The 12,118-nt window shown below is 52.5% G+C and overlaps 7 protein-coding genes across 7 annotated transcripts; 2 read left to right on the top strand and 5 right to left on the bottom strand.

Moving 5' to 3' along the window:
* Nucleotides 1-305: 305 nt before the first annotated feature.
* YALI1_D25899g (uncharacterized protein) lies at nt 306-2,645 on the bottom strand (the record flags this gene model as incomplete). The annotated part of the gene is made up of 1 exon (XM_503072.3): nt 306-2,645. The coding sequence occupies one exon, from the start codon at nt 2,643-2,645 to the stop codon at nt 306-308; it is 2,340 nt and encodes a 779-aa protein (XP_503072.3).
* A 997-nt stretch (nt 2,646-3,642) lies between these two features.
* YALI1_D25885g (uncharacterized protein) lies at nt 3,643-4,110 on the bottom strand (the record flags this gene model as incomplete). The annotated part of the gene is made up of 1 exon (XM_068282792.1): nt 3,643-4,110. The coding sequence occupies one exon, from the start codon at nt 4,108-4,110 to the stop codon at nt 3,643-3,645; it is 468 nt and encodes a 155-aa protein (XP_068138893.1).
* Nucleotides 4,111-4,329: 219 nt separating this feature from the next.
* On the bottom strand, nt 4,330-4,830 carry YALI1_D25877g (uncharacterized protein; the record flags this gene model as incomplete). Its single annotated transcript, XM_068282791.1, has 1 exon — nt 4,330-4,830. The coding sequence occupies one exon, from the start codon at nt 4,828-4,830 to the stop codon at nt 4,330-4,332; it is 501 nt and encodes a 166-aa protein (XP_068138892.1).
* Nucleotides 4,831-6,520: 1,690 nt separating this feature from the next.
* YALI1_D25856g (uncharacterized protein) lies at nt 6,521-6,994 on the bottom strand (the record flags this gene model as incomplete). Its single annotated transcript, XM_068282790.1, has 1 exon — nt 6,521-6,994. The coding sequence occupies one exon, from the start codon at nt 6,992-6,994 to the stop codon at nt 6,521-6,523; it is 474 nt and encodes a 157-aa protein (XP_068138891.1).
* A 347-nt stretch (nt 6,995-7,341) lies between these two features.
* Nucleotides 7,342-9,160, top strand: YALI1_D25851g (uncharacterized protein; the record flags this gene model as incomplete). The annotated part of the gene is made up of 2 exons (XM_503071.4): nt 7,342-7,387; nt 7,434-9,160. 2 exons carry the CDS (start codon nt 7,342-7,344, stop codon nt 9,158-9,160), a joined length of 1,773 nt encoding a protein of 590 aa, XP_503071.2.
* A 192-nt stretch (nt 9,161-9,352) lies between these two features.
* Nucleotides 9,353-9,625, top strand: YALI1_D25831g (uncharacterized protein; the record flags this gene model as incomplete). Its single annotated transcript, XM_068282789.1, has 2 exons — nt 9,353-9,388; nt 9,455-9,625. The coding sequence occupies 2 exons, from the start codon at nt 9,353-9,355 to the stop codon at nt 9,623-9,625; spliced, it is 207 nt and encodes a 68-aa protein (XP_068138890.1).
* A 67-nt stretch (nt 9,626-9,692) lies between these two features.
* YALI1_D25813g (uncharacterized protein) lies at nt 9,693-11,297 on the bottom strand (the record flags this gene model as incomplete). The annotated part of the gene is made up of 1 exon (XM_503070.2): nt 9,693-11,297. One exon carries the CDS (start codon nt 11,295-11,297, stop codon nt 9,693-9,695), a length of 1,605 nt encoding a protein of 534 aa, XP_503070.1.
* Between the last annotated feature and the right edge of the window lie 821 nt (nt 11,298-12,118).

The raw sequence follows: 12,118 nt of genomic DNA, 5'->3' as shown, positions 1-12,118 counted from the left end.
GGACAAATTTTTCCCACCGACGATCTAAACAAACAGCTCTGGTTTGTAATCACTTTTTTTTTTTTTTCGGGTCAACTACGTTTTGTTGGGAAAATACTTACTGTGGAGCTCCTCCCAACCCGCCTGACAAACAAATGTACAATTATTAATCTCTGATTTACTCTAAAACAAAACAAAATTATGTGATTGATTACATGATTAGTTAACCCTGTGGTGTATATGAAAACACCAAACAACCTGTATCGCCTCCTCCTCCAGTCGTATTATACATTAAATTATGATGCACACGTACCTCGGTATAAATATCACGGCAGCGACTTGTCGCTCCCGCTCTCAACATTGCTGGAGGACGAGTTGGAATTGGGCCCAATGGGCCGGAACGGCTGCTTCTGCTGCGGTGGCATGCTGTTGGTGTTTCGTCGTCCTCCGGGAGGTACCGAGGAGTGCATTCCCATACCGCCTCCGGCCATACCCACGCCCATGGATGAGGTTCGCCCATAGCTGAACGAATTGTTACGCGACTGAGGACCAAACTCCTGGCTGGGGTAGCCGGTCATGGTGGGGGCTCTGTAGGTGACTGCGCTCACGTAGTCAGCAATGCCCGTGTCGAAGGGCGTGTCGTGGCCACGAAAGTCTCCGTTCTGGCTCATGCTCTTGACGTTGGGCAGATGTGTCTGGGAGGATTGCCCACGGGAGTACGAGTGTCTAGATCGGTTCTTGTTGCGCTTGGCAGTCATGGACATCATGTCCACGTCGCCAGACATCATCGAAGTGTCGCCCATCACCGACTGGCCATCGTCCATGCTCTTGTTGTGCTGCATTGGTTGTCCGCCCGTCTTGTAAGGGCCGTCCACGCCGGTGTTGTAGTCCCGCAGCTGCGAGTAGGACGCTGCCCGCGACTGCAGGAAGGGGGCACCGTGTGCACCGGCTTCAAACTTCTGCACAAATGACGGTGATGTGGGAAGCGAGTTGAGTGCGGGCATGCTCATGTTGGGATGGCCGCCGTTCATGTAGGGGTTGGGACCAGGTCCAGGACCGGGGCCTCCGGGACCGTTGGGTCCAGGTCCGCCGTACTGAGGACCGGGGCCGTGACCGTAGGGACCAGGTCCCCCGGGGAAATGGTTGCCAGGACCGGAGGGACCGCTCTGGCTGGGATGGTGCATATGCTGCTGATGATGCTGCATGTTGGCCTCGCCATTCTGCAGAGCCCGTTCTCGAGCTGCAAGAGCTGCCTCTCGCTGTCGAAGAGCCTCCTCCTTGTCCTTGAGCTGCTGTGTCTGCTGCTTCTGCTGAGGAGACTCAGTGTAAGAGGCAATGCCGGCGTACTCGTTCACGTCCAGGGCAGGAGAACCATTGGAGTCGGGAGTGGCTGCGTGACCCTGCGCATGGCCGTTCAGAGCGGGTGTGGTGGGCTTTTTGAGCGCCACAGGTGAAGATGTGGCAAGAGGAAGATCCGACGAGGACGAGTTGCCAGAGTTGGAGCCGCGTGCGCCGCGTCGGGTGAAGAATATACTGGATTTTTCGTCGCCGCTGGTGTTGTTGAAGCGGGCGTACTGTGTCATGATGGTGAAGAGCGACTCGAGGTAGGGTGTCTTGATACCCAGGTCGTCGGCCAGAAGAATGGGCTGCAGCAGAAACACGTCGACGGGGAACTCAAACTTGTTGAAGTAGTTGTAGAACAGTAGAGGTGCGTGGGTGTAGGGGGCGGCCGCATGCTTGGGTGCATCCTTGAGAAACTCCTCCAGCGCAGTCTTCTCGAACTCGTCCACGTTTCGGTTCACTTGCACGTTTTGTGCAGCGGCAATCTGGATCAGCTCTGCCATGATACCGTAGAAGAGCGGCCGAGCCAGCATGTCCTGCACAAACTCTGCGGGGACGGGGCTCTCCAGAAGAATGGTCAAAGGCTGGAACGACAGCGCAGGGATGGCTCGATCCCACTGGTACTGCAGCACGTTGGATGAAAAGGAGGCGTCGAGGCCGGCAGATTGCAGTCCCACGGTGAACGACCGGATGAGCTGGTCCGCCTCTCGGGACTGGAAACCCTCCTGGGGCACGCATCGACCCACATAGGTGGTGGTAGAGGGGCCAAAGTGAGCAAACTCGGTGGGGGAGATTCGTCGCACGTCTGCAGTGCACGTCAGCGAGTATACGGCGGTGTTGGGCAGCGTCTGGGCCACAAGCGACTCCAGGTTGACGCCGTAGAGCGAGGAGTCGACAATGACGCAGGTGTGTTTGTGGATGTAGGGCTTGATGAGCTTGTGGAGCGAGTTGAGTTGTTTGAGCGACTGGGGCGCGACAATGACAAAGTCAAAGGGCTTCTGCTCGGCCTTTTGGAACGCCTCCTGGACGGTGGAAGCCACGACCTGCGGTCGGAACCGGGTGTTGCCGAACTGCTGGCTCTGCATGGACACGCCGTAGGCCGCGTTGGCCTCGGTAACCTGGTTCCAGACCACAGACACGTGGTGGGAGGTAGTTAGTCGCCACGCAAGCAAGGCTGCTGTGGGCGACGATTCGACTGGGTTAGTAAGAGAGTGGATAGAGCGAGACGGCACCTTGTGATGGCTATAGCACGGACAGCATGAGTGCAAGACACGAGTTGTAAGTGAACAGTCGACGACGACACTTGTTCTTGCAAGTGTGTGCATATGTGTATCTGCGCGTCAAAGTCGATGGATGACCAAGTGTCCTGTCCCTCGAGCCCCTTTGAGGGAAAGGGACATTGATGTCAGGTGTCATATCACTGGCCGCGTCCAAGGTGGTTTGGTTGTGTGTGCTTGGGTGTGTGTGCTTCTCATGGGATATCCGGGGGGTGGTCTCGTGCACGTTTTTCCGTGAAAAAAATAGCGTGTCGTGGATGCCAAGATATTTGTCGGATACGGTGGTTGAGACGGTCTTTTGACACTGGTACACATGGCAACCGGCCGGTTGAGGTGGGCCACAAACAGCCGGCTGCCCGTCGCTCGTCTGCTGGCCAAAACACACCATGTCATGACCTGTTTTCTAGCTCTGTTGTCTCTCCAGTCGTCACGTTTGCTGGTGGTAACCGTGGAGGGAGGGGGCTCAAAAGGCTCATTCTGCGGCCAGTACCGGGAATGGTGCTCGCGCCGACGGCTAATACTCACGCGACAGAACTCTGTGTCTCGACATGTGTTGTGGGAGGCCCGGGGGCTGAGAAATCGACGGAATGGTGGTGTTAGCAAGGACGAGCTAGGTGGTGCTGCCAATTGCTGCAGAGTCCAAGTGTAAGTAAGGTAAGGGAGGTGTTGTGATGATGGTTAGCTTTTTGATTTTTGCATTTTCTTGTCTCCCCGAAGGTTTCTTAGGAGATGAACGTGTTTGGGTAAGGGCAAAAAGGGGCGAAAAAAAATGACGACAAACATGTCTTCTGTGCACCGCTGCCCAAGTGCGACGACTCGTACAAGTAGCTGGTCCGCTCTACATCTGCTGGATGGCTTGCACTTGTCACTCGCCCCTTCCCCAATGGGGAAATGGTGCCCTTGAGGACAGTCTATATATAGCTGCACCCGGCCAACATAATGGACTGTGATTGGCTGAAAACCGCCGGCGTCCATTCTCCAAATGGCGACGCTGACCAAACAGTGAGCTCCCCCTCTCCCCCCCATACAAGTTCCCTCGGCTTTTTTACCCACAAAACCAAACATAAAAACCCGTCTCCCTTGCCATTCTCATTCCAGCCCGAGCTTCCACCCCACAAGGTTTTGCTGTGTTATTCTGCTGGTGCCTCGACCCGGAGGCTGTGTTCCGGAGATTACCTGGGTAGGGGAGCCTGGGTGAAGGAAATATGGTGGTGTGGAGGAGGGAAAAAGACGTGCACGGGGCCGACAAGTGCTCGTGGAAGGTCAAACTCTGGCGTGGACCCTGAACCATGCCCCACAGGCGGAATATCTTAGCCTCTGGCTTGTAGCCACACAGGTGCCGTATCCTCCTTACAGTGAAATCTATATACAGTCGGTGAGAAGGGACATGTATACTACGATACGAGAGCCAAGCTGCAACCGACAATAGCTGATACCAAGCCCATTGCGGCTCTGAAGATGGCAAGATGGCTGTACCTGTCCACAAGGCCGTCCATTCCATGGCACCCTCCATTTAGTCCGAGTAATTCGAGCTTAGCACAGCAAGCTTTGCCTCCACTGGTCAGGTGGAAGAGGGCCTGATAACAGGAGGAAAACAAAAGCTGTTGGGCCAAAGTAAAAGCTCCAAAAGCCATGTCCATCGAATCGACGGGCCCTCGCCACGGCTATAATGACGTACCAAGCCAGCCGGGGACCCTGTCGTCCCGTTGTTGTCCCGTTATTGACCCGCCACTTATTCCCTCATTATCGCCATACTATACAATATAGGATCGTTGGTCGCCCCAGTGCGCCATTTATTAACCCACAGAAAGACACGTCGAAACGGGAAAACCCTCATTTTGGCCGACTGCTCTGCTCCCCAAACCTCTCTTGCCTCTTTCTCCCCCAATCTTTCCTTTTTTCGCCTCAACACACCTTGTGCTGTCTCTGAACCACATCCTCCAAAACACCCTACTGATGTCTGTCTTGGGATTGTCGCCTCGGAGATAAAACCGTAAAAAGTAAAAAATATAAAAATATATATAAAAACACACCTCAACGATACGCGCGGAATGAAATCCAAAGCCAAACAAGACCCATTAACGAGCCTATTATCGAACCCAGTGTTAATAATAGCACCATATAAGACTCCCGGAGCCATTGCTACAGGTACTCGGCCTGCCACGGCCCACCCCCTCCAATCAGCCCTGGCACCACCTGCCAAACGTCTGACAGCGTATTTCTGAAATATCATTTTTTTAGCTGCATGCCCCTGAAACGGAGCCCGATCAAGATCGAACCGACGCGCACTACGGTAGCTACAAGTAGCTAAAGCGACACGCCGCGGGCGGGCGCTGGAAGAGATGCATCACGTGATCAAAACACGCACCCCCAACCTAAACCGGATACACCCATGCAATCTGCAAAATGCGTTGCTCATGTGGAATATGCCTACATGCATATAGCCCGCGTTTTAGAGTTGGGTATGCACCTAGGTACCTGTGAGACATGCATAAAGTTGCATATTGACAGATGTCCACAGCGCTTTGTGCAATAGGGGTTGGAGTATGGTACTTGTAGGAGTAGTCAGTCCGTAGTTGTAGTCATCTCCAGTGGTGTGTTACAACGGGACCGTATTCTTCTCCCGTTTCCGTGCATGTCCCTGCAGCTTCCTCATTGCCAGCAACCAGACGCTGTTGAGTAGCTACATTCTCTGACACTCTAATTTCTCCACCCCTGGACTCATATCATGATCTGCGTTTGATATCTCATTCCCAAACACCGTTGGCTGAGGCGGCGCCCTGGTTTCGGCCACCTCGATCCAAGACCAGTCTCAAACACGCACAATACACGTCATCCTACACCCCTTGTCGTCCACATTCGCCCTGAGCAATGCTAGTGGTACAAGACTTGGCCCCTCCAAGCCATGTCTGGGACCTGTCTGAGCGGGTAAAAATAGCAAAATGTCTCCCGTTTACGTTTCTGGGATGATCCAAAGTCTACGCTAAGAGTAAATAAAGCAATTAAGCGGGCAGTAGGGCGGCGGCGGTGGCTTCGGACCTAGCCCTACTCCCTGGTGCTACTTGCACGTTTGAGCATACCCCATGCACCCCATATCCGCGTTTATCGCTACTTGTACGCTAGTGGCCATGACGTAAACATGTGGAGCGGCCTGCTTCTGGGCCCATTGTCCACGTACGCTTAGATTTCGTTTAGACATAGTCCTTTTTTCCGGCTAAACTAGCGCCTTTCTGCAAGCCTTGGTAGGCAATGGGTCACGCGCCGGGAGAACCATAGCACCAGAGAAACGAGTGTTCGCATTCGCACTCCACCGCCACCCTTGATTACCTTTACGCCGTTTTAATAGCAAGGGTTTAAAGATCCGGGGGAGCTTGGCGGGGAGTTGAGGAAAGGGTGGAAGGAGAGACGTTCATTTACCGCTAGTGATCCATGACGGCTTTTGATGCGGCTCATGGTGACAGTTGTGTTGGAGAGATAGAACGGGTCCGTGGAATACGGGTACCTGTACATGCATCCATATCGTGGATCGCGCTGCTTTTCGAACGTATCGTGGATATCACGTCGCTACTTGCAGTGCCAGCTCACGACCCCGAGTCCATCTTCAAGCATATAGGCTCCTTCGGTGGTTCAGATGGCCCTTCTTCAGATGATCCCCTCAGAGGCTGATGTGGCTGCAGTGTTGTTGCGGACACTGTTGCGGACACTGTTGCCCCGGCTTGATCCCTTTAGAGCTGGTAGACCCCTGTCAAGGGTCAGTCTTAGTGGGACTGGAAGGAGTATCAGTCTCACTGGTTAACTGTACTGGCTAGACCCCGGAAAGGGATGGCTGTGTGCTTGTGGTTCATTGGGTGCGGTGTGGTGTCTACAACTCGTGTTGCCAGACCTGGACAAGGGCATTTGTGAATGTGACGGTACTCGTAGGTTCACCAGAGATGGTGTCGAACGACACATGATGAGAGTGGAAGCTCCTTGGATGCCATCGACATCACGTGAACCTGTCTGATCGTCCATCGCTGGTTTGTAGGACGCGTTTGAAGGTTCCGACTTGACGTTGTTGGTATGATGCACGAGTACAGGCGATTGTAAGGTGGTCGAGCGTGTTTTAATGTACAGGTGGAAGTAATTGTACTTGTATCAGGGCCTCTTGCAGCTCGTCTTGTGTTGTTCGCATCAAATGACACTCGTCTTGTACAGTACAGTCTCCATGACTTGCTCCAGATTATGTATCCAAAACAGGGGTTGTATACTTGCAGAGTACAAGCACAGGCATACGTATGTACAAGCCTCTTTATATCTTTAAGAGTACAAGTAAACGTACTCGCACTTGTACTTGCACCGGCGAGATGTATGGTCGCAGAAAACCTGTCGGCAGCCCTCCGTCCTCCACATACGAACATGACTGACTTGCATCTTTCACCTGTTCAGCAAGTTTCATACTGCACTAGTCCAAATAGGTAAATCACCTTGGCCTCCTATTTGGGACAGGGTAAGGGCGTCCAGAAGAGGACACCAGTGAAATTACATAATACAAGCTGCAGTACTTGTCCGATACGACCTGTCTCGAAACAGCCGTTTGGAGCAGCGCATTTCTTGCCCGATCAATTCCCTGACCACTCTCACTCTTCCCCAACACGGTGCTTTTTCCCCATTCTGGTCACATGACTGACACGCTCCACCTAACCTTATCTCCAAAGACCACGACATACGCATCTCTCCTTCAGAGGAGTTTCGGAAGTCTAGCCCAATGAACAACAGCACTTTGCCCGAGTCGTTTCGAGACAAGCAGATTGGTGAGTATCACGTGACTAACCGACAATGATTCGCTGACTAACACAGCCGCGATCACGCGTGTTCTCTCTGGAGAAAATGGGAGTGCCAACAAAAGCCAGGCTTGGAAGGTGCTGGTCTTCGACAAGTTTGGCCGAGATGTGATTTCGTCGGTGATGCGAGTCAACGACCTGTTCCAGAACGGAGTCACCATCCACATGTTGCTGGATTCCGATCGGTACGCTATTGACGTTCCGGTGGTGTACTTTGTGCGACCTACATCCGACAACCTTCAAAAGATCACGCGAGACCTGCATTCCCAGCTCTACGAATCCGCGTCCGTCAACTTCGTGTCTCCTCTTCCCCGTCAGCTGCTGGAGACCTTTGCAGCCGACAACGTGGCCACAGCCTCTCAGATTACTCAGGTCTACGACCACTACCTCAACTACGTTGTTTCCGAGGCCAACCTCTTCTCTCTGGCCTTGCCTAACATCTACTCTGAGCTGGCATCCCCCAAGATGGACGAGGACTCGCTCAATGCCATCGTCGACCAGATTGTGTCTGGTCTGTTCTCTGTGGTTGTCACCCAGGGTGAAATTCCCATCATTCGATGTCCCAGAGGAAACGCCGCCGAGATGGTCGCCCAGAAACTCGACTCCAAGCTCAGAGACCACGTCAACAACCTCAAACTGACCACCAACCCTCTCTCGCGACCGGTGCTCATGATTCTTGACCGAAACATTGATCTCGCGTCCATGCTCCAGCACTCGTCCAACTACATGGGACTGGTTCACGACGTGTTTGAGTCCGAAAGAGGCCAGATCCGAATCGCCAAAGACAATGGCACCACCGAGTCGTACGATGTGGCGCCCTCCGACTTTTTCTGGAACCAAAACTCGCTTCTTTCTTTCCCCGAGGTGGCGGAGTCTATGGACAATGAAGTCAATAAGTACAAGGAGGAGTACAGCCAGATCACTGGAGGCGCCAACATCAACGATATGGACACAGATGCATCCCCCACGCATCTCAAGAAGGCTATCTCGGCCATCCCCAAACTCACGGCTCGAAAAGCCGTCATCGATATGCATATGAACATTGCCACTGCTCTGGTGGACCGAATCAAGAAGAGACAGCTGGATATTTTGTTTGAGGCCGAGGACGGGCTGGACAAGCAGGCTCTCTTGCCTCTGCTCAAGAACGAAGAGCTGTCTGGCACGGACAAGCTGAGAGCCTATATTTGTGTCTACCTATCCGGCACTCTCTCGGCTGCCGAACAGAAGGAGTACGAGGGTATTCTTAGCACACAGGGAGTGGACATGGCTGCGCTCAACTACGTCAAGCGGCTCAAGGACCTGTCCAAAATGATGGCGCTGAAGTCGTCAGCTGCTTCTGCACAGGAGCCCCAGACGTCGGAGCAATCGTTCCGAAACTTTGCCTCCAAGCTGTCGTCCGGCAAGATTGGCAACCTCATTTCCAACGTCAAGTCGTATCTGCCACAAAACAAGGATATGCCCGTGACCCGAATTGTGTCCGGCATTGTGTCTCCTTCCGAGTCTGGCGACATTACCGACGACTATTTATATTTCGACCCGTCGGTGCGTGGCTCCAGCACAAAGCCGCCCCGAAAACAGGCGTACAACGAGGCCATTGTGTTTGTGGTTGGAGGTGCCAACTACGCTGAGTACGCCAATCTGATGGACTACGGTGTTAAGGCAGGAAAAAAGGTGGTTTACGGAGGAACAGATGTGGTCAAACCCGATGTGTTTTTGGGAGAGCTGGCCTCACTCACCAAGTAGGAGCGCAAGTAGGAGCCAGAGAGATTGGCTAGGGGTTGTACTTTATGCCACTCCTTTGCACGTAATAATGTAATAGAAAGGATATACTATTGGATCTTGCAAGGGTGGATACTTGACCGTATCCCCCTTTACTCAAGAGGCGGATCTGGTTCACCGACCGAGCAAGGACTGTTGTATGTAAGTAGAGCTCCCATGATCACGCACTACTTGTACATTTTTGTACACATAGTTACCTACAGTTCGGCTACATCATAAAAAATACATTATAATGTCTTGCCATAGCCATAACAACAGCAACGGTGGGGGCAATATCAACCATTGTTCTCCGTAACAGCAATATCAACCATTGTTCTCCGTAACATCATTAATTCGGTCCAAACCACCGTTCTCGATGTCGTGCTTAGATGTAGTCTTTTAGCGCCACCCCTAGATGGTAGTCACGGATGTGGAGCAGCGATGGCTTAAGCAAAGATCAACTTGTGCTTGTGGTCTGGGGTTGGGCAAATGGCAAGCTCTGCCCCTAGCTCCAGTGCTAGGCCAAACAGATATCCAAATCCTTCTCTTTCAACACCACATAGTAATCCACATACTTTTCTCCCCCTGCATCTCTCTTCCAGCACTCTTCCACCGTTGAAATGCTATTCAGCAAGTTTCTCGCCTTGTTTCGTGTGGCAAACTCCTTGAACTTGGACAGGTACGCGTGTCTCTGAGAGGGCAGGATGTTAAGACCAGCGATGAACAGGGGGAAGCAAAGATTGCCCTCAACAGCCGAGCCCAACACAAGGTCCAAAAGACACGACAACTTGCGGCCCCAAACACGCATCTCCAGAGAAGTAGAAGGCAGTTTGAAGATGGTTCGTTTGAGATGAATCAAGGCGGTCAGCTGGTAAATTTCAAACAGGTGCTTATGCAAAGTACATTCCTCGTCACTGAGCGTCATAGTATCAGCCAGATTGGGTGTGAGAATACGAATCTGGTGCTCGAGACGCTGGGCAGTCTGCAGAATGTTAGCTTCGGTAGTGAGAGTCGAAGAAGTCATTTCTTCATTGCCACTCAATTCGTTGGCCAATTGAGACACCTCGGCAATCATCTGGTACGGCTCTCTGCAGATTCCCAGTAGTGGGTCGATACCCTGACCTCCCTGAAGCAGCTGTTCGTATTCTGCTCGACCAAAAAGAGGTCCTCGATGGTGAGAGCTACTAGCGACCAGGTCATGATAGGCAAAGTTTGTGGCTATCCAGCGGAGATTTTTGTCATTGAGAAACTTGGACAGACCGCCATAGTTGCGGATTATGGCCGCCGACATGTTGAGAAACTTTTTCCAGTTGCGTAGGTCGCCCTTACACACTTCAGCCGAGCAGCAGAGCAGCAAGGCCGCGATTGTGGAGTGGTCAAAAGTATTGTTTGTGATCTGGTTCTTGGTCAGGGTCACAGCCTTGTCGAGCGCGGCCATCCCTGTATCCTGAAGATCAGCCTTGCCTGAATGGAAAGAAGACCACGCTACAATGCTGTGTAGAACAGCAGCATTATGATGGGCCATGGGAAGAAAAATTTGAACAAAGTGGTTGTCTTGATCGGACGCCACACATATCATTCGCGACAGCTTTTCCTCGTAATACTGCAGCATCTGGTTCTCTTTGGTGCTGAGTCCTCCAAACAGAGAGGGCTCCAGAGACTCCAAGTTGAAGTCTGCGTCTATTTCAAACGGAGAGGGAATTCGAACCAACGAATTAACGTCCAGCTGGTTGATATCATCCTCTGTGAGATCGGTGATATCCACAATTGGGTGATCGACTGCGGGATCCACGTAGTTGGTGAAGTTGTAGGGATGGAAATCAAGCATGGGGACAGGGGCCACATCTGTAGAACCCGCTACAGGCGGTGGCGCATGGTCCACGGGAACAACCACAAACTGCTCGTGCGTGTCTGGCAGACCCTTTCGTTTCTTGTTCTTGTACTCTGTTCCAGGAGCTGGGTACACGCACACGATTCCGAGCCGTTTGCAGCACTCACAAACAGGCCGTGTTTCGTCGCAGCGCTTCTTGCGTTTGCGGCACGTATAGCAGCCGTCTCGGGACCGTTTTCGAGGCGGCTGGGCCGGAGGCGCCGCCGGCACCGGGTCCTTGGGGGCACTCATGGCGAAGGCGGTAAAACGGCGGTAAAACGGCGGTAAAATGGGGATGGAGAAATCGCGCTCGTTCAGCTGCAGACCACCCAGAATCTGACAATGCAAGCACGCTGGCGGTCGCGCGACGGAAGAAAAAGGGCCACTTCGACGCGGGTGAACCTCCAGAAGCTGCTATCTGCGGAGTTGCAATTCCACTGTTTTTTGGCATCTTCGGACGTAGGGTTTAATTTCCCTGTTGGGAGAGTGTGGGGGGAGACACCAGTTGTTGCCCCCCGCAAGAAGGCGATTTGGTAGAGAGAAGGTCCTCCTAGGAGTCTTAGGTAACACTTGTATAGATTCACGTGATTTACCGAGGTCCTGTCGTGATGATATCCACTTATTACCGGGAAGGCGCTGCTCAAAGAGCTCTGAAAAAGTTCGGCAGATTTGCCCGAAAGGTAAACAACAAAGGCGAAAAAGTGAGATAACAATTGCAGCAACAGTGAGGCTGAAGTGCATGGTTTAGGTGGGTAGATATGTGGGTTGGAGTGTATGATTTGGAGTGGGGGTCAGCGTGGAAGATCGCCGCGGTGCTCGTATTATATTGCCTTGGTGATTTTCCACATCTTTTCCAGTTATTTGTTGCGCTAGTCATTGTTCCCCAATGTTTATTGCCATGACCATCAATGTCGGTCAGTTTTAGACTGGTTTGGAGCTGCATGAAGGCTTCCTTGATGATGCTCACAAGCCCTGGGTACGACTTGGACGATGACTCTTTGGAGATAAGCGTGAAAACATGCATCTAATAGCATTGGGCAACAATGGATAAGCATTTGAAATGCGACTTGCCG

This window comes from Yarrowia lipolytica, chromosome 1D (assembly GCF_001761485.1).
Source record: "Yarrowia lipolytica chromosome 1D, complete sequence".
Lineage (NCBI taxonomy): Eukaryota > Fungi > Ascomycota > Dipodascomycetes > Dipodascales > Yarrowia > Yarrowia lipolytica.
The sequence above is the reverse complement of the archived record's forward strand: the minus strand, read 5'-3'. Positions and strand labels throughout refer to the sequence as shown.